This window comes from Lonchura striata, chromosome 3 (assembly GCF_050655825.1).
Source record: "Lonchura striata isolate lonStrDom1 chromosome 3, ASM5065582v1, whole genome shotgun sequence".
Classification (NCBI taxonomy): domain Eukaryota; kingdom Metazoa; phylum Chordata; class Aves; order Passeriformes; family Estrildidae; genus Lonchura; species Lonchura striata.
In genome coordinates, this window is record NC_140705.1 from 4,703,402 (window position 1) to 4,724,691 (window position 21,290).

The 21,290-nt window shown below is 43.7% G+C and overlaps 1 protein-coding gene across 5 annotated transcripts in view; it reads right to left on the reverse strand.

Annotated features, from left to right (window-relative positions):
* Positions 1–1,118: 1,118 nt before the first annotated feature.
* Positions 1,119–21,290, reverse strand: part of TFAP2B (transcription factor AP-2 beta) — a 33,467-nt gene continuing 13,295 nt past the window's right edge. For 2 of the 5 annotated variants that reach the window (XM_085574418.1, XM_085574419.1), the window contains exons 4-9: positions 15,900–15,974; positions 15,416–15,635; positions 12,760–12,878; positions 9,939–10,080; positions 7,714–7,973; positions 1,119–6,299 (exon numbers count right to left, since the gene is read on the reverse strand). In XM_085574418.1, coding sequence (XP_085430544.1) covers positions 6,259–6,299; positions 7,714–7,973; positions 9,939–10,080; positions 12,760–12,878; positions 15,416–15,635; positions 15,900–15,974 — 857 coding nt within the window. In that variant the 3' untranslated portion in view covers positions 1,119–6,258. The remainder of the gene's footprint in view (positions 6,300–7,713; positions 7,974–9,938; positions 10,081–12,759; positions 12,879–15,415; positions 15,636–15,899; positions 15,975–21,290) is intronic. The other 3 variants (XM_085574416.1, XM_085574417.1, XM_077782471.2) reach the window with 2 other exon arrangements.

Here is a 21,290-nt window from a genome sequence, read left to right on the forward strand (position 1 = left end):
GAAAGAAAGAAAGAAAGAAAGAAAGAAAGAAAGAGAAAAAGAAACATCAATCTGAATTTGTCTTGTTGAAGATCTCTGGGAAAATGTAGTGAAGAGGAGATCAGCAAGAATATTCCTGCTTTCTTGACACCACGTTTCCAGAGCCCAGTGATCCAGTGTCCGAGCTGGCTGCACGTCCCGGGAGGAGGCAGGACACACCACTGCCTCCCGAAGCAGCGAACTGCACTTTATTACAAACAGACACATAGATGTACTTTGAATTTGCAACCTTGACACAGTCGCCAGGAGCCTGGGAAACTCGGGGCGAGCCCGTCCTCGTTTCGTCGGGTCCCGTTTTAAAGGGAGCCCTCGGTTGCCACAAGCGGGTTCTTCTGCTGAGCTACAGGAGAGCTTTTCCCGGTGCATTTGTTTTTGTTTTGGTTTGGGGCTTTGGTTTTGGTTTTTTGGTTGTTTTGGTTGTTTGGTTGTTTTTTTAAAAAAAAAACTCGTTTTACATAAGTGTTGCACAGTTCCTGAACAACAGAGAAACTTCCTGATCCCCTCCTCTCCCTTCAAACAACCTCCCCCCAGACTCCGCTGGGAACGGCGAGGGCTGTTTTGGAAGGTTTCATGCAAAACATGTGCTCTACTAAAAATAATACTATCGGTGCGATTAAAACAAAAGCAAACAAAACAAACTAAAGAAGCGTGGCATGCAGCCTGGCTTTAAGGAATCAGCTCCAGTGCCGCTGGCATTCCCAGCCCACCGGCACCCACCTCCGCCCCCCACCTGCCCGCAGCTGGCTCAGAGGGACTGAGGAGGGGAGGTTTGGGGGTCCCCTCTCCCCGCCCTGCAAATTCCGGGTAAAAATTAGGAAAGAGAAAGCGGGGGGATTCCCTTTGCTCTCTCTCCCCACCTCGTTTCCCCCGTGCTCGGACCCCGGGCGCTGCTGTCCCCGTTCCCCCATCCACCCACCCGCCCGCCCGCCTCCTCCATCCCGGGCCCCACGAACTTGCTCCGGGCGTTTTTGCCATCACACCACGGAGAGAAAGTAGGTCACGGCTGAGTCCAAGCCTGGCTGAAGCCGAGGCAGCCGAGCCTCGAAAGCTTTCCCATAGAACACACTTTGGGGTCGTCGTTTGCAATGTTGTTTGGTTTTGTTTGGTTTTTTTATTATGATGAAGATGATGATTTATTTTGGACACCATGGGCGATCAGCTGAGCCGGCTCCTGTAGTCCAAGCTGGAAGGAGAGGGAGAAGGGAGGTAGTTTGGGAGACGGAGGTGGGGATGGATTTAACTTTTGCTATTCCCCCATCCCCTCCGAGAGAAATATTAAGTTGCAAAAATCGATCCACCGCCTGTCAGGGCTCCTACACCTCTCCGTCTGCCCTCTCCAACCACCGACCGCTCTCTCTAAAAACCAGCAGATAAACCCCAACCCAGACGAGCCTTCAGATCGGGTATTTAACTGAAATAGTTCACCGCAGTAAAAGCGAGCTTTTAAACCGGTTTGCTACCCTCAGGGCTCCGTTCGAGCACCCGTGTGTGTTTGTATTCAGGGTGACTGTACTGAGGGTTTCCTTTCCAAGAAAAAGAAAAAAAGAAAAAAAAAAAAAAAAGGGTGTTTTCTATCATACCAGTAAAAAGACAATTAATTAAAAAAATCCGAGGCCCAATTCTGCTCCCCCTCCTCCTTTTCCCAACCGCAGGGTAAACCCAGAGTCACTCCGGAGTGGCTCCAGGTTTGCCCTGGGGATCTGGATCTTCCCTCAACTCAGCGGCAATTACAAACCTAAATAAATCCGATTTGGGAACGGAGGGGAAAGGAAGGGGGAGAAAGAAGTTTTTGTTTGAATATTTCCTTTTGCTAATTGCTGGTGCTGCAAATGTGGACTCGAAGGTAGGAAATAAACCCGTGTTGTGAATATGAACATCACTCCCGATCTCTCTATACATAAATATACATCTATGTACAGACATCCAGGTATGCATAAGCGAAATGTACAGTTACAATGACATAGCGGTGAGAGGGAAAAAAAAGTTTGCTGAGTTGCAGGCTTACATAAAATTTTCCTTTAATGGCTTATACTTTAGAAAGAAAAAGATTTATTCCGAATTCAGCTTGTTAAAGCAAAATGAAACAAAAGCTCACATTAACATGACATGAGGTTTATTATAGGTCTGCTTAGAATGAAGAGGTAAGAGTGAGAAAAAATATGGACACTTTTGAGTCAGACAGAAATAAAATACCAACATTTCTGAGAAGCAATATTTATTGTATTTTTTTTTGTCTTTTCTTTTCTTTTTTTTTTTTTTTTTTTTTTTTTTTTTTTTTTATGTAGAGACATGTCCTGAATTTCCCCAAAGCCTAGACTGGGAAAATAAAGACTTCTTGGTGTTATAAGTAAATCCGTCTGCAGAATCGAAGCAGCACCAACATTCAAAAAAACTGAAGAGGAAAATACAACAAAACACAACAATCTCTTTTTTTTATTCTTATTATTTATGTAAATCAGGTCATCACTGGACAAGAAACCAATTTCTACCCATTACCATAACATCTTGTCTATAAAGAACAGAAAAGATTCAGATAGGATACTATCTAGTCAAGCGGGACTTTTTTTTGTTGGTTTTATTTTTTCTTTCTTTTTTGTTTGGTTTTTATTTTATACTTTTCATTTTTAAATTCCCCCACCCATTCACAGAGGTATAGAGTCACAGATAAATAACCCAAAAACTACTTGCTCGCCATATTTACACATTCCCGTTAAATTAAGCATAAATAAATATATACAAACTCAATACTGAATGCCTCTCCGCATTTCTTCTCAGGAAGAGTCGATAAACTGATATTTCTCACTGCATGGTCAGATTTTTTAAGAAGAGGAGGTGAAAGGGATCGTTTGGGGCATAAAAGGAGATTTTTTTTTTCTTTCATCTTTCCAGTTTCTCATTCGCATTTTCATAGCTTTGCGTTTGTTTGGGTCTTTTTTTTTTTTTTTTTTGGCCTTTATTTCTTGCTGGCACACAGTGTTTCGTCTCTCTCGAAATGTTCAGGCGTTTGCCAGTGTGTTTGGGGATGTTTTCTTTTATTTTTTTTTTCCCTTTGTATAAGAAAATATACTATTTGTAAAAAGCCTACGGTCTCTCTCACACAGGCAAGCCGGAGGGGAGGGGGAGGTTGGCTGGGTCGATCTGGTAAATGCTTACGGCAGCTGAAACAAGCACCAAATTCTCCGAGAAATGTATTAAAACAGAGCCGGGCAGGTCTGTGTGATAAACCGGTCAGAAAGAGAGGAGCAGGAGAAGGGAATAAGCCCTTTGGGCACAGCTAAAGGTCTTAAAACCATCCTTCCCCCGCTCCCTCCCAACCCCAAATGCAAATTTGGGGATTTGGGGAGAGATTGGTCTGGGATGCAAAGGGACTTTAAACAGCTTCTCACAGAGAATTTCTATTAGGTGGGACAAGACACAACCCGATTTTAAAGAAACCATCGGGTTGTAAAAGCATTCCCATAAAATTGGCTTCTTGTTTCCATCACATCTTGAATGTGAATAACAACCAGGAAAACAAAAAATCAGGGAGAATATGAAAGAAAAAATCTTTCCAATGGCAAATAAAGACTTGTTATTTAAAAAAAAAAAAAAAAAAATGAGACTAAGAATGAAATAAAATTTACAGCAACCCACCTGTTTGGTTTGAAAACAAACTTCATGGTCTCTCCTCAAACTTTTCCCTTGAGTTACAAAGCAAAGCTGCCGTGTTAATCCTCCTGTTTATTGATTTATGATCCCAAGGAAACCAAATCTTTTAATAACTCAATTATCAGATAAACGTCTGAGGTGCCTCGCCAACAGAAGTAGTCGGGTTTGGAAAGTGGGGGGGAGCAGGAAAATACTTTCCAGTGGAGGCTGAGTTTAGTTTGGGGGGAACCTCTGTACTCAGCACTGATAGGAGCCACCAAGCAAGGGATAATTCCCTCTGGGACCAGCACTAGGGTCGGGGGGAGGACAGGGAGATGTGCAATCCTGACTGATTGCATGAAATCATAAACCTCATGAGTTTTGTCTCCACACTTTGGGCTGCAGATGTGGGGAGGGCCTCCCACTGCAATCAGTGGGAATTTGGCATTATTTTGCCTGAGCACTGCACAGTCTGGCATTTGCAATTTGCCTCCTCCAGGCAGAAGCACAAGGGACAGACTGAAACTCTTCCCTCAGCCTGCTCAAGGTTTAGGTTATGGTCCAGGTGACCAAACCTCTGTCTAGGGAAGATTTCAACAGCAGCAGAATCAGGCCCTCACACAAGTAAGTCTTTCCCCAAGAAGTTCCAAGGGTTCCATCTCCCCACTGTCCCACAGTGGTGGTGGAATACATCTCCCCAAAGACAGGGAAAGGCCATTCCCAACACGGCCCCAAAGCCTTCAGCTGCAAGCTCTGGGGTGGCAGGGGGCAAGTTCCCGTGGCCCTGCACATGCACCTGGGGATGTGGAAGACTGAGAGCTAATTTGGGGTCTCCCCACACCCAAAAGCCCCACTGGATGGGACAATGCTGAAGAGCTGAACCCACAGGCTCCTCACAAATCCTATTTGCAGGGGGAAGGCAAGGCAACATCCAATACTTGGTGCACTGCTCCAATAAACAGGATATTCCCATCAGGCAGAGAAGGGAACTGTGCTTCCAGGTGCGGCCATTTGTTCCTCCCCAGATCCCCTCTTTCCCTTTCCCTTGTATCACTGCTGGGCCAAGCCCTACACTGGAGCCTGGATTGACTGATGAACTTTGGGGTGGTTGGCAAGGGGTAAGATTTGGAGGACTGGGGAAGTTCTTTTTCAGTCTGACGGTCCCCAGCCTGCTGGTGGGAGTTCCATTATTTGACCACCACACCTCCTCTGGTGACATCCACAGGGATGTGACAACCCCTGCCACAACCAAACTCACTGGCAGAGACATGCCAGGGTCTAAACCTGCCTCCAACTCATCCAAACAACCCATGGAGAAGGCTTCCTGCCTCAGGTCCCCCATTTTCTCACAGGAGATCCCCCAGTGCCCCAGAAGAACCAAAGGTACGTGACTGAGGAGCAGCTTGGGAGGGACCAGTGCTCCTTGGGGTTGGATGATCCCTGGATTTCTATTGCCACGTGTGTCCAAATCACAAGCAGAGAACAAAAACTGAGACCTGGCTGCATGAAGATTTGAAAAGCAGAGCAGGCCCCCAGCTGTAACCATGTCTCAGAGAGCCAAGGGCACTAAAGGGGGCAAGAGGATCATTCAAGAGGATCATTTGCTCCTTTGTTTTGAGAACATTTCATCAAGGGATGTTGAGAGTATTGCAGAATTATTTCTCCCTCACTATCCACTTTGGAAATTATCACAAAATGAAAGAAAGGCTAGGGTGTCTCTCTCTCTCTCTTGTTTTGAGTTCAGGTGTGCCTGCTTGGGATGGTGGGACTGAGTCCTGCAGCTCTCACAGGGATTCTAGGGGGAGGCCTGACCCCACTGGAATTTTGCCAGAGACTCCAGGAGATTTACCCACACCCAGTTCTGACATAAGTAAAAAGATGTGTTAGTGCACGAGCCCTACCCCACTGAGAAACACATGCAATTACCCAACATGGTAAAATCCAAACAGAAATTCATATCCTTACACTTCAGCGTTATTTTTACCAAAGTCAGAGAAATGTATATTGGAAAAAGGAAAAATAAAGAGAGAGGAAAGAAATAAGACTTCCCCTTCACCCCCACTGCCCCAAATCATATGCATAAGACATCCTGTCAGACACCAAACCACCAAGATAAACATTGGAGTTAAGAAGTTTTTGCCCCCCTCACCACACTGACTTGTTCCAAAGCAAGAGTCACAAGACATTTAAAAAAAAAAAAAAAAAAAGAAGAAGCTTTCTAAGAGAAACAGATTTCCTCAGACTGAGCTCAGAAATCAGGATATTCCCTGGCAAACCCTCCCCACTCCCATCACGAGGAGCCAGCTCACATGGCAACTCTTTCCTCCCTGGGTACAAAACCCTAGTGCCAAGCAAGTGCCGTAACATTCAACACAGCTCTTATTCTCTTTGCAACAGTACACCTCGATTTCAACTTATATTTTTATCTTGTTCAAATTATTCCCTTTGAGCTTCTTTAAAGAAGTGCACCTACAGAATTCAGTAACAACTGGCTTTGATTTGAAAAAGCAAAAAAAGCAAAAAATAAAAAGTATCAGAATATCAGAATTGTGGATTTTTTTTCTCTGTACCTGATATATTGTGTAGGGATCTCTAGTCCTCTTTGAAGAAGCTCATAAGCCAAGCGGGCAAAGCTTTAGGAAACAGAAGAAAATAAAATAGTGCATACTCCTGAGAAAGAATTACATACTCATATCACTCATTTTTTGTTGTTGTTAACAGTTCTTTAAAAATGGGGAAAGAGCTCTCTCACACACACTAGTCAAGGAAATTAAGAACTGAAACATTAGCATAGTTTGGAATATAAAACTCCTTAGAGAAAAAGAGGAGATCTCAGAAAATTAAGAAATCAGATAGCACTGACATTGTACCAGACCTTACTTCCAAAATTTTGCAACCCATTATAGACAAGGCATTTTACCATCAAAGACAAAATTACTAAATTACAAAGGTATGTTTGCATGCATTAATATGCGTGGCTACACACGCATATTTTATATCTATATATATATATAGATATGTATATATCCACATATATACATATATATGCACAAACATACACGGGATACCCCCCTAGGGAGTCGGGTGTGCACATCCACAGATGCACACACAGAGGCACACACGCACCCAGCCACACCTGTAAACGCTGCCAATCTAAACAGAGAGTCTGTCTAGACCAGGAAAAAAACACAAAATAGTTCTTAAAGAACAGAGCTGGCAGATTCAACTGAGCCACGGCGACCCCGAACGTCCCTTCTGGTGGCACCCAAAGTTAAGTCCACGCTGCTGTGAACGCAGCTGGTGCTGATGGCTTGGTGAGGGGTCTGGGAGCTCCCCTCCTTTCCTAGTCTAGACAGAACCAGGGTGCTGAGATGAGGTGGGAAGAGCTGGGGGGAGTGAGGCCATGGGGTTGCTCAGAAAGGAACACTCTGGAAGATTGTTTTAGTCTAGGTGGAGACAGGACGTTTTTTAAAGCAAAAAGAATAAAATTTTAAAAAAATAATAGCAAGACAGACCATGCAGCTCAAGAAATCAAAGCACTGACACCAAAAATGTTTCTCCAGATTTCTTCCAATAAGTTATTCATGTCTTTCTTTTATTATTATTATTAATTATTATTATATTCCCCTCCCCCCCAATCATTATTTTAAAAATGTGAAAGAACAGAAGTGGGGAAAAATATCCTGGTGGTTGTCTTCACATGTTCCTGGCAAGAGACTCTGAACCACTGGTCTTGCGCCATTGTGCTCCTCTGATCTTAAATTATTGTCTTTCTTTTATTATTATTATTTTTATTTTATGCTTATTATTATTTTGTCCTACCTAATAGAATTCTTCCAAAGCCCAATCCAGTATTTTTAAAGCTAAAATTATGATGGTTTTGTTTTAAAAGGTTATCTCTCTCTTCTCCTTTTATTTATTTAACTTTTTTTCTTTTCCTTTCTTTCATTCTAATTTTTTCCTCTCTCTCTCTCTCTTTCTCTCTCTCTCTCTCTCTCTCTCTCTCTCATTTTCTGTGTTTCTCTTCCTTGTCTCCAGTTTTACTACCTGGTCCTTCGCCAGATGTGTGCCTGTTAGCAGTGTTGTTGTTCAAGAACATCTTGTCCATGCCTTTGAGAGCTTCAGTCAGGTAGTTTTGGAGGGCCGTGAGGGCAGCGCAGATAGCGGGGGCCCCAAAGCCGTGGGTGATGAGGCTGAAGTGAGTCAAGCAGCTCTGAATGCCCGGTTCCAAAATTGGGGTGGGCCGGCTGTTCCCAATGGGCGTTCTGTCCTGGGCCAAGAGATCTGTAAATTCTTTACAAAGTTGCCTGCAGGGAAGAGAGAAAGGCAAAGAGAGGGAGAGAGGAGCTGCTGTTAGGCTCATCCAACAATTCTCTGTGACAGCTAAGGGGCAGGTTCAGGCCAAAATTGATCTTTTTGCCACCATCCTTTCCCCCAGAGGTTCGTAGGGACCATCCAGGGCGAGCCAGCAGCTCCCTGCTCAGAACGATGCTCTTCAGGGGATAACACCAGTTCTGGAGATTAAAACTTCTCCAGCAGCCACAGGAACGCTTCTGAAGCACTGTGAAAACCCAGCTCTGCCTGGTGGCCTCAGAAACATCCAGGCTGAAAGGGAGATGTGCCCTGGATCTGCCAAGCACCCATCCTCCTGGAGGCCTGACCCTGGCTCAAGGCAGCTCCCAGAAATATTCTTCCTGAATGAAAGGACAGCCATGCTCTGAGAGCTATTGGGTGGCACAGGGGCCTGGTTCAGGGGAGGACTAAAACAGAGCCTCTGACACTGCTCAGGCTGGACCACCTTACTGAGAAAAATCAGGATTTGGGGACTCCATACTGGCTTGTTCATATCATGAGAAGACAAGCAAGAACTTCCCATTTTATTCTGGAGGCATGACACCCCAATTACCACATCAGAGTTGACATCTGGCTCTTGGTTGTTTGTCTGCACCTTTGAAAAATCTGATTTGATTTTTTCTAATGAATTCACACACATATATTTTAATTTGAATTACTCTGGTCCATAAGACCTTCAAGTCAACAGGTTCCTGGGCAATGCAGAAGCCCTGGAGGCTGGTGGGGTTCCCACAGGAATAGCTTCTTTAAGGATACCCAAAGGTATGAGTTTTTTAAGACAGGTGCTTATCCAGGGACTGGAGATAAAAAAAGACCAGAATTAAAAAAAAAAAAAAAAAAAAAAAAAAAAAAAAAAAAAGGAAAGAAAGAAGCCCTTAAAAAAAGACATTCAGCTCTCATCCTCTGAAATTCTCTGAAATTCCCAGAGGGTTAAAGGTTTCGGAGGGTGAGGAAAGATAAAGGTCTACTTCTATGTGTATTATCCATTAAGAAAGTGCAAGAGAGGAAACTTTGAATTTGGAGAACAAACAGTAATGAGTCCAACATTTTACATCTTCAAAGAGCAAAGCAGGGTCTGCGAGCAATTAAAGTTCTGGGACATTAATATCTTCTGACCCTGCGGAAAAGGGCAATCAAATTCCAATCACGTATAAGAAACATCTGGACAAATTTGAGCAAATGATTTTTCAACCCTCCATATATTTCTTTAAATTACACTGTCATCGGAGGCAAGCCACGTCCCAGAACATGAAATAAATGGGAGCTGCTTGGGCTGGGATTCTCCTTTATTTTCTTTCTATTTTTTTTACTCCCTTTTTATTCCTGGCAGACCAAGATGTGTGAACACTCAGCACCCACTGCCGAGTACCCGAGCAAACCATGAAACACCCAGTGAGTAGCCTGGAAGGCACAGCCTGGTGTAAATCATCACGTACAACACACCACCGAGGAAGTCCCAAGGGAGAGACATGGGTTGAGGAGGGCAAATAATTTCTTCTTTTTTTATCTTTTTTTTTTTTTTTTTTAATTAAATCCTATAGGAAAGGCAGTTGGGTAGCAGACAGGTGTGTGTGAGCAGCAGCAGGAACAGATAAACACACTGTGGAAGCAAAATATAAATTTTTGGTCCACTTTACATAAAAATTATTTAACTGAGGATGGCTTGGAAGTAATGTGCAACAGCTAGGGGAGCATCCCCTACAAGCTCTATAGGGACAGGGTCTGCCGGCAGGATCCTCACCGCAAAGGGGTGCAGAGGTCCTTTGGGCGAATTGAGCATCCTTCCTGCCCGCGGGGCTGCTGGAATTTAGAGCCTGGAAATTCCGCCTGCTTTCCAAATGGGCTTAGAGGAAGGGTTTGAGGACAGGGAGGATTTTCTCCGAGAAGGGCAGAGGGGCATGAGTTAACTCGGCACTCACTTTGTAGCAAGCAGCATGTTTTTCCTGGAGTGGAGGTCGCTGGGGTCCGTGTGCTGTCTGTTCAGGTACTCAGAAACAGCTTTGGCTGGGAACTCCGTTTCACAGATGTACCCAAAATCCCGAGCTAAATGAACGGCCTCACCTGGAGGGAAGGAGACGGGAATTAAAACCTCCGGGCACCGCCGGCCCCGGGCTGGGCTGGCTCCGACCCGCCGGGACACCGGGCGGAGCCCACGGCTCCCCTGGGGACACCGGCTCCTTTGAGCCGTGTTTGGAAACCTGGCATCGCCCCTTCCACCTCAGGGACAGGCTCCAGTTGTGTGTTTCCCCCCCTCACCAGCCCTATTTTGGGGACAGAAGTCGATGGGACAGATTTTGAGCTGATGAGGTTTGTCTTTGCTGCACTGCGCTCGTGTGGGTCTGTACCCATCGGGTGCTTGTGCAGAACGGAGGGAAGAGCTCACACACACCCACCACACACACACACACAAATTAAAACACACACACTTTAAAATTAACTGGACCAAAAAAAAAAATGCAAGAGGTTACTGGTCAAATCCTGAAAAACTAAGGACAAAAACTTCTCTGATCAGCAGAGAAACCATTCCTGTTTCAATACCTCAGATCATTGTCCAAAATTTTACAGATGTGGATATATTATTAATGTTAACGTTAATTCTTTGTGGGACATTATAGACACAATATATCCAGACACAGGGCATTTGCATCATTATCACAGTTATCGCCACATCTGTAAAATTATGGAGATACCTGCATTTACCCCGATGGCAATTTTAAAACCTGCATTTTTAACTGACCATCATGCAACAAGAACTCTTGTCTACCGGGTGGAAAGTTAACAGCTAATGGCACTTTTTCTGTGAACAAAATAATTATTATTCTAGCTCTAATTCTAATTCACTTTTTCTGCCTGCCTTGTTTTAGGTTTCTTGCCTACAGAGGTTTGTGTCATCCAACTCCTACTGATGTACTTCATGCCACAAGAAGAAGACAGTAGCTGCAGAATGGAGGAAAAGAGGAGGGGGGGAAAAAACCCTCAGACTCTAGAGGGATTCCACCAGATTATCGCTCAGCCCCTCTAGAATAAAACGTTAAACCCTTTAAAGCATCGCCCGAGGGACGAGGGGGAAGATTTCCAGCAAGCAGGTATGTCTAATAACTCCAGGACCGCGTTATTTTTAACTATCAGGAGCTGCTTTCCAACGTCATCTCCTGCTCTCCAATGGCTCTCGCTAATCATCAAACCGGGTAATGAAGGCGAGGGCACCCGGCAGAGCCTGGAGGGGGGGTCCGAGCCGGGCACGGTCCTCCAAGGCAGCCTTCGGACCGGGACCGACCGGAGCGTTCCTGTTCCTGGCGATACAGGAGCAGCTCTGCTAAACCTGGCTGCTGGAAGGAAGGAGGGAAAAAAAAAAAAAAAAAAAAAAAAAAAAAAAAAAAAAAAGAGATAAAACCTAAAACACCATCAGGTGCAGCTTCTTCCAAAAGGAGGGAGCTCTCTGGAGGCGAACTGTTGATTTGTAAGGGAATCAGGGGAGAGGAGGGGAATGTACACCTTACTGCACACTTGACACAGATTTTAGCATCGCTACACAACCCCACCGGCTTTTGAACCTCACACCAGCTTCGGGGAGGGGCTGGTGCTGCTGCGAGCAGAGCGCATGGGGGTGAAGCTGCACTAACAGTGCCCCCCAAAATGCTTCACGCCTTCTATAGCTACACCCGTAACCCACACTGAGCCTTGCACTCTCGGCATCACCCACATGCGGGTGGAGGAGGAGCTCCCTCCCCTCAGCCCCCGTCTTTTTGCGAGCCTTCCTTCAGCTCTGCAATCGCAAGGTCTTGCCGCTCACATAACTCAATCAAAAGAGTTGGAAAGTTAATATCTAGCACAAATATTTGTGCTCGCTTTATGCGCAGATGAGATAAGTGGATTATTTATGTGCCTCTCGGTGTGTATGTGCAATGCAGATACATATAATTCATAATTGCATCCATACTATTCCGGTTAGGGTTTTTTTTTTTGGAGGAAGTCCAACTTCTCTTAGCATAAACACGCACATAACCCTAAACTTATTAGTGGCTCTAACTTTTCCTTGTCGATACAGTAACAACAAATAGAAGAAACACGATGGCCACCAAAATGACATTAGCTGACTTGAAATGACTTGAAACTTCAGTCTGTTCTCCCCTCTCTCCTTCCTCAGGAGTCGCTGGTCTCTTTGTTCAGCTCCAGCCACCTTAAGGGAAACCGAGCTCTGCTACTCTCAAATCGCTCTGCTTTCTTACCAAAAAAAGTCGGGGGGAAAGTAAATTTTCATTATTTTTCCTCACTAAGCATCTTGTAGTGGCCATAAATCAGCTCAGGAAGAGCCAGTTAGCAGGAGGTTGGAGTAGACCTGGAGTCGGAGATCACAGAATGGAAATTAATAGCATGAGGAATGGGACTGCCCGACAGAGTTACACATGCACGCAAATGCACACGCATATATCCACACATACACACACAGACACACTCCCTCACTCTTGCCACCAAGAGGGATCAGTGGTCCTCCAGCCAGTGACTTCATTTTTGGGAATAGGATTCTTAACCATGACAGTGTTCCTCCTAACCCACCCTGATTTTCACCTCTACAAGGTTTTCCCACCTGATCCCGAAAGTTGGTGGATTTTGGGTTGTTTTTTGGGGGTTTGTTTTGGTTTGTTTTCGTTTGGGTTTTGGGATTTTTTTTTTTTCTTTGTGAATGTCAGACAGGAGCTCAGAGCAGGGGTGTGAAGGGGGCTGCGACCCTCGGCTTACCTTCCACCAGGGAGGTGAGTAAAGTGACATTTGCGGCCTTACGTCTGCCGGCTGGCAAATTCAAACCGATTTTTTCTAGCCTTTCTCGCAAAGATCTCCCCCCGTTTTTCGATTTGGCTCTAGAATTAGAATTGCAAAGGAATTAACATCGTGATTAACCCCGCAGTGTTCCTGGAAGAAACGTTTAGTCTGTGCAGTCAGCGAAGCCTTGGGAGGGTTTTCACTCGACGTTAAGGACTCTGGGGGTGTTGATTTCTGCTCGGGTTTGCTGAGATTTTCTTAATTTCACCCAGGGGTAGAAGTGGGGATGAACCCACTTTTCTCCCGATTTTATCCAGGGAAATCAAACAGCGCCAAACAGCAATAATTAATGGCAAGGTTCTGATATAGAGAGCAAGTGGGTATGATACCAACTTGTATTTAGATGTAGAAAAGGGCTGGGCAGGAAGGTAGAGGAGGATTAAACCCTCTGTTATTCCAGGAAAGGACTATAATAAGACTAGGGGATAAAAAACTAAATAAATCTGAAAAGTTCGAAGGGAGTGTGTGTGCCTGTGGATAAATTGAAAAGGAGGGAAATATTTATTAAACTGTTTCTCGCCTGTGAAGTGTGAGTGTGTTCTTGTGCGAGGAGGCAATGCTGAGAGGAAGAGCTCACCTGAGGCAAGGTGCGTTATAAGAGGGAATGGATTGCCTGGGGGAAGATTGGAATATCTGTCGGAGGTTACTGATAAGGGCAATAAAAGGGTGAGTGGGAAATTCGGAGCTATTGTTCGAACGCCCATACATATGTAAACCCCCAGGGATGAAATCTTGCCACCTGCGAAGTTAGGGAGAGTTTTAGCACCTAAGAGCAAAGTCTATTCCAACTGTCTCATAATTCTTACTTAAAACTTGCTTAAGAATTAGAAGTCGCACTTAGAGAAAGGAAATCAGAAACTACAGAGAAGCCAGACCGGCTTCCCACTATTTTATATCGAAGTAAATAGGGCTGGATGGCAGAATTGCAAGAGAGCAGCTTTCTCCGTCTCATCTGCTCTGAACCAAAATCTTGTTTAAAATTTAGATTCAAGATAGGAACTGAAGTCAGCAGCAGCCAATAATCATGGCTTGGGCCACGTCCAGAAATCTGCTGAAGGTCAATAATAATGCTTCTCTACCTTGGTAATTATATTTTCTACAGAGCATCTCTCAGATGTTCTCCCTGCTCCATTTGTAGCTGTACAGAAGGAGCAGGCAGGTTAGCATCTGTAAGTAAAAATCTCTCTGCTGCTCTCCCTGGCAGCTGAACAATGATTACAGACATTCACATGGAACAGCAGCTATTTTAGGAGACCCTAATTCTCACGTGGATATTTGGGTGACTGATCGCATGTAGCAGAACTTTCCCCCTCGTCTCCAGACACGGAGCCACAGCCTTTGTCGTCATCACAGAATTTTTTGCAGGGACAAGGGGGAGTCCCAAACATTGGCTTTATTTTAAAGCGCCTTAGAGCCAGTGTATCCCAGCTGCTGCTATACGAGTTTTCAAGATATTTCCTTCCTAAGATTAGCAACTTCTAAACATGATCTGAAGTTTATTCATTGTCAGTTTGAATGCATCTGTCCCTATTTAAAAGTTATTATTTTTATTCCAGTCTGGTGTCTACCTCACACACAGAAAATGAAATCTTTGTACCCTCTCAGCCTGAGTGTGTGAACTGGTACCTCATATTGTAACCTCATGGCTTTTCCCCTGTTGTGACTGGAGAGAGAACCTGAGCTCACCTTTCTTACAGAAAAGCCGTGATGACCATTCACAGTCCCTCAGGCGCTGCCAAGAAGAAAAAGTCCTTTCTCCCTGGTAACCTTTCCAGCTAATGGCCTCAGAGCTTAAATTCTTGATGCTTCTACATAAAAGCACAGTCTCCCACTTGTTATGATGGAGTGTCAAACGAGCCTCAGGGTTATTCCTTGCTCCCCACTTTCTTCAGTACCAGCACTGCCAACTATTGTGTCAAAATCCACCAGGACATGAGTGGGTGATTTGCACAAATATTAAGCAGCAAAGGCCTCGAGACCAGTTGTGTGCTGCAGCAACTTTCTCTGTGTGAAGCACCAAGTTTCTGACTTTCAGAGCTACCTGTTGGTGGCTCTTCTTGAGTCAGGTACTTGCCTACCTTACAGTTTGCCTGTCAGATCCCTGCCAATTTCTTGTGTGACACCACGTGTTATAATTGACATAATTGCCTGATCGTTAGTGCCATGTAGAGCAAACCTCGTGCGTTTATCTAGGAAATCCCTAGAAATACATCAGGTCCTGAAATGCTTGCAGTTCAGCCTGAAATACACCCATCAGGGCATTTTATTTTGTCCACTTTCTAAGAGAGAAGTGTGAGGCGGAGAAGAGATGGAAAGTGTGTGCGTGGACAAGGAGAAAATCCTTCTGTCTCTTTTCCTTCATTTGTGGCTAAACAAGGCCAAATATTTCCCTACTCTCCATATATTCATCTCAGTGTTTGAACACAGCATATTTTTGTCTTATCACCAGCATTACACACACAGGCTCTGACAGTAGGATCGATGCATGTTTGAAATCATCTGTACTGTTGACCAAGGGTTTCTGGTGCATGCATGGAGGCCCAGACACATTCTCACGTTTCCCCCAGCCTCTTACCTTCTAAGTACTCCTCCTAGGAGGGAAGCGTTCAGACACTCTGGAGGGGAAAGACGCCTCTGAACTTCTCCCACAGTTACTTTATACTTTGAAGTTGAGCTAAGCAAAGACAAGCGGCCAGGTACAGAGCAAAACACCTCTCCGGTATTGACTGAAATTCCACCCAGGAAGCCATCTTTATTCATCATCAAAGAAGTAACAGATTTTGGAGGAACCGGAACTGGAGAAAGAAAAGGGGAGGAGGGGAGAGAGAAACCATCACGCCACGAAGGAGCACAGGATAACCACAGTCTCTCTGACATGCACAGAACAGCAAAATGAAAGGGAGTTTTGAATCTCTGGCTACCTCCAGCAACCTAAAGGGTGCTGCTCCCCCAACCTCTAGGAAAGTGCTCCATGAATGATGGATGGAGAGAAGGGTGGTACAGTACAGCCTCTATGCAGGGTTTGATCATTGGGAAATAAAATACATATTGGCAAGCACCTGGCAACTTTCGGGTTTGAGCCTGTGTCTCACCCAGAGCCCCCCGATGCCTTTTGTACAACGGACAGCGCCTTTCTGGAGGGGAAAAAAAGAGGAAAATTTACTTTTTTTTTGCTAATGTTTCCATTAGTGCTAAGCTGAGCCAGGAATAAATTCACTACACAAAGGGAGTTGCTGTCTTAAATAAGTATCAAGGCTGGAGGATACAGCAATGAGAAGACAGCTCTGTTATTGCTTTGTGTTTTTATTAAGTCTGGTTTATGAAATAAAATGAGTCTTTTCCTTCAGAAAAATGAACACCAGGAAAAAAATATCTGGCCTAACCATGGTGCTCTCCACTCTGATCATATTGTGCTGTCCGTGAATTAGAAGGAACTCTCCTACCCCTAAATAAAACTGATTTAGTTACTGCAACATGCATTTAAAGGTAGTTATAGGGAAAAGTAAAAGGAGAATGATAAAGTGAAACTAAACAAAATAAAACCTTGTTGTTCTCTCCAAGATAAAAATAAGTATTTCTTTTCTCTGAGAACTCAGTGAGGTTATTTTAAGAGTAACCAAGGGATTATAACGAACAAATTCCTATAATAGCCACCAGACACACTCAGAAATAAACAAAAAAAATTGGTTGAACTAAAATTGAGAGCAATTCCCCCGTGACATGAATTTTGTTTACAAATGAACTTAAGTAACTCCCTCATAATTGTGTGTAACTGTTATGATTTACAGCAGGTGCTCTAATCAATCACCCAATCACTTTAATTTATAGGGAGCCTCGCTGCATTTTCCCAGTTGTTTCATTTCTGCAAGTAATTGATAACAAACCATACTTAAGGTATGTTTTATGCAGGAGTTAATAAGAGCTGACAGCTGCTACTGCAGCTTCCTCTCGGATCCGCGGCAACACGCTTTTCCTTATAGAAAATATACTTTGAAATTGGGGCTTGTGGTGGTGGGAGAGCCCTGGCAGTCCAGCGGGCATGTTCCAGAGGAGAAGACTAATTGATTACACACCCTCTTCAAGCAGATACTGCTCCACAATCTCCCGTTTCCACTCAATCAATTGCAAAACCAATTCGGCAAATAATAAGCTTCTATTATGCACATATGCCAGCTATTTAGGTAGTTATAATACATGTCAGCTAAGTCATAAAAGCCCTGTTTATTTGCAACATATCTGGAGAATCAAACCATTAGGGTTGAGCGGATATTTAAGTCGTCTGGAGCTGCTAAACAATAAGATCGGGTATCCTAATATATTACCAAGTGCTAACTACTGGGCAATTGCCAATTTTATAACCTCAGTGCATGGAATAGACACAACCGTGTTTCACTGTTTTTATTGCAGATAATTTCCTACTGCCAGACCAGACCCCCACAATAAAAGCTCTATAACAGCTAAAAACCAAAAGGCATGTCGATTTTAGATATACATATTGCTTCGTATGCCTTGTATATAGTCTCCAGTATAAACAAATTATTTTGAGTGGCTTGACTTCAGGGAATCGGAAAGTGAAATGGATTCCTATTTCTCTATTATTTTTAGGTAGGCACTTTATGCAGCTCATAAAGGCGGTTTCAAATAGTTTGAGAATGGCTCAGAAATAGTTATAAAAGAGTTAGGAGCCCGCTCCTGCTTTCATTGCTATTATTAGGATTTTTTTTTTTTTTTGCCATTGATTCTATAGGAAAAGACTCGTTTGTATATCAGAGGCAGTACCAACAGACCAAAAAATTGTATTTGTATTTTCCCCCTCATTATATATAACTATATCTCTTATTTCATACACAATGATCGGTCTGAGTGAAGCATCACATAGAAAAAAATAGAAATTAAAAAAAATTGGAATAAAGCAGTACCACCAGACAGATTTTCATGACTGGCATTTTTTTTCTTGGGACAAACACATGGGCTCTGTGGTTCGAGTACACCTTTACCGTGGCTATATTTAGTGACCAGTTTATCAGGTCACTGTCCAGTGAACTGAGAAATTAAACAAGAGGCAGCAATTCCACGAACATCTGATCTTAGTCCAAACTCACTAAAGAGAGAAGGACCCGTGCAATGCTTAAATGTTCCTCACCCCGCTCTCTTTGGCCTTTTGGAGCACTCATTACATTAGTTAACCTTTGAATTATGGATTTTCACGTGCTCGGTGGTTTTTTTTTTCCTCTTGCAAATTGCTTTTGGGAAGAAGGCTGGCTCCCTTCCCTGCTATGCTGAGAGCTCCTCAGCTTCTTTTCCTAGCAGTGTTTCCCTGAAAAGGACGGTACGAACAAACCCATCAGCCGGAGCCTGATAGCTCTGAGCCCATTGGAGAGGCTTGCCAGGCGGTGTAAGCATATCTATTGCAATTTCATAGCTTCAGAGAGATCTATTCTATCTAGGCTCTATATCTTCTGTAAATTACCTAATGCTGCCTCAAAAAAGTGTTTGCCACGGAATGAATTATCTCTATCTATATCATATCTATATGTTTATCATGGCTGGAGCTTTTCAGACACAGCCCAGACATCAGCGGAGATAACAGAACGTGGAGCTTCTGTGGGTGAGGAGATCTCCACGTCCGTGCGTGCGGCTGCATGTGTCAAATCCCTGAGCGTATGTAAATAAACCCGAATGCAGAGTGTATTTTTAGCCAATGTCAACTTCCCCAGTTGGTCAGGGACTGCCACAACTGCTGAAATGACACAGGATAAGACACACGTATCCACGCAGCGTCCCCATCACTCCTGCTTTCACTTTATCCCATTTAGTTCTTGTCATCCCCAGCAGAAATTGTTCGATTTTCTTTCACTCCCAAACTCTACTTGCTGCGTGTGTGAGAGCATTCACAAATACATAATTCATCCTTTCAAAATCTCAGCTTTCTACTAGCTATTATTTTTCCTTATTTACCTCCTTTGTCTCTTTTTTCCCCCCTTTCCTTTTCCATCCCTTTTTCTCCCCTCTTTTTTTTTTCTTTCTGTCCTCCTGTGGTTACTTCCAGCCTCTTTGTCATTTCTCCCCCTTCCATTTCTCTTCAGCTTATCAATAAACCGAGAGAGCAACAGTAGCCGCTTGATTTGTTAGTAATTATAAGCATACTGTTCCTGCAAACGGGATCTCTAGATGAGTGAGATCGCTTTAGAACGACAGCAGGAAATGGTGAGGAAATGGAGCATGGCGAAACTCAGCGTGAAGCTTTCAGTTCTTTACATGTTTACAATTTTCTGTGCATACATTAAGTCTTAGGCTTTTTCTTTTTTTCTTTTTTCTTTTCTTTTTTTTTTTTTTTTTTTTTTTTTTGTGGAGGTGGATTTCTGTTGGGCTGCTCACCACAAACGTGTGAAAATGCGCACAAATGTGAACGCGCAAGTGGAGATGGGGTGAAAAAAGCTGTTTTGACAACAGTAAAACTAAAGAAATAATAAACTTACGTTCCATAAGGGTTTAAACTATGGCTATCATTTCAATAACCCACCTAAATAATACCGTAGTCGAATAGTCAGTTAAATTATCAATCAGAAGAAATAATTTTTGTATTACTTACTAAAAAACATCGTGGTCAAATTAATTATTAATAAAGTATCAAACTACTTTCAATTTTTTTTACTCTGCCTGGGCTTTAAATGAGTAAGAAGTTCTTTGTCCATGCTAACAACAGGACTTTGCTGTAAGTGGCGATTCCGTCTGACTCAGTAGCCAAGCCTAAAACGTCCGGGAGCAGCGTCTTAGAAGCTGAAACTAAAGAGACCCGGGTCTTATCTTAATTTTAAGGAACAAACACAAACGTGCGCATTCATCTCGAATTTCCTTCTGTCCCCTTCGTCCCTTCCTCTCCTCCCGCCCCTCTCCCCCACCGCAGTCCCCGTCCCTGAAAGCTGGGACGGAATTTCAAGGTGGAATTTATTCCCCCGAAACTGTTTTGCATTTAATTAAAGGGGATCCTCAGGTTCAGTGGGTAACCCGGGAATAAGCACGAAAATGAGTGGCGCTGGAGCACCATCTCTTGAGGCCCACATCTATCACCTGAAAAGCTGAGGTTAGAGTGGTTCTCAGTTAATCATTGATCAGCTGCTCCGAGGGGTGGGGAGGAAACTCGTGCTGGATTATTAACAGCTAAAAACAAAAGGTTAAGACACCTTCTTTCATGTGTTTCCTTAAAATAAGAGGAACAACGGAGCGTGTTTGCAAGACCATGAATTAAGGTCTTCAAGTTAAAATGGCCTTTCATGATAAATCAGATGTAAGTGTGCAGACGATGGTCAGAAACAGCTGAAAGTAAATAAATACATGAGAATAATTTTAAGGTCACTGACTGTGCCCCAGAGTCACAAAAAATTAACTTGGGACTCAGGCCATGCAAGGTTTTACAGGAAGACAACTTCTTTCACCATAGAAAGTGCCAAGGAAATTTCAGATGAGCATTTGACAAGGGGACCCGATCTTTTACTCCTGACACATGGCAAACCTTCTCTTCATTTCAGCAAAAATTGAGAGAAAATCCTCAAAATGTGCAGCCGGTAAGCTCTGAAAGCTGAGTTAAATCTGATATTAATGTTCCTGGGGATTATTATCATCTTGATGATTTCTCTGGCTCCCTCCCTCCCACTTCCACCACCCAAATCTTAATGGAAGTGGGAGTTAAAGATGATTTTTTAATGTCTCGTTGGATTTTTAGGCTGTTAATGTACCGCATCCTTCTCATTATTAGTTTATTGATTGTTCATTGACCAGCCCCCTTCAAATCGTATTAACCACCCTCTGCCAGTTTAGATTAGTGGAGTTTAAAAAGCACCTTTCATTATTTCAGTGCCACCACCACCACGGTGGAGTTCAGGCTTGGTAGCTTAATGCTCGCTCTAATGGGGCAGCTAAGAGACAAGGGGCCACGGTCCCTGCCTATTGCATTAATAGCTCAAAGGGGGCTAATACAGAAAATTAGCCTTAAACGAGCTCTGGAGATCTCCAAATGAAAGAGCCATTTATCACGCTGGCTACCTTCACTCCACTCGTTTGCTCTCTCTACTGGGAACAACTCATTTCCTCTTAACTAAATTACTTCAGAAATGTCAAGTAAGCTCGGATAGCAAACATAACAAGAGCCTGGGTATGTGTAAGCTGTTGTGTGGGATCGATAGGTGAGATAAATCAATAGCCGTTATGAATCCCTATATAATTTCCTTAATATTTTGGCAAACCTTTTGCATAGAGAGATAATTCCCTCTGCAGGCCTCAGAGGTCATAAAGGAAGAGACGCAGCCTGGGTGATATAATTAAGTTTAGGCTTCAAGTCCCCATCATACTTTCCCCACTACTTTGCAATGAATAATTTTAGGCACTGAACCAGGGCTGGGTGAAGCAGACCCCCTGCAACCCTCGTCTACCAAATACGAGCATTCCAATGC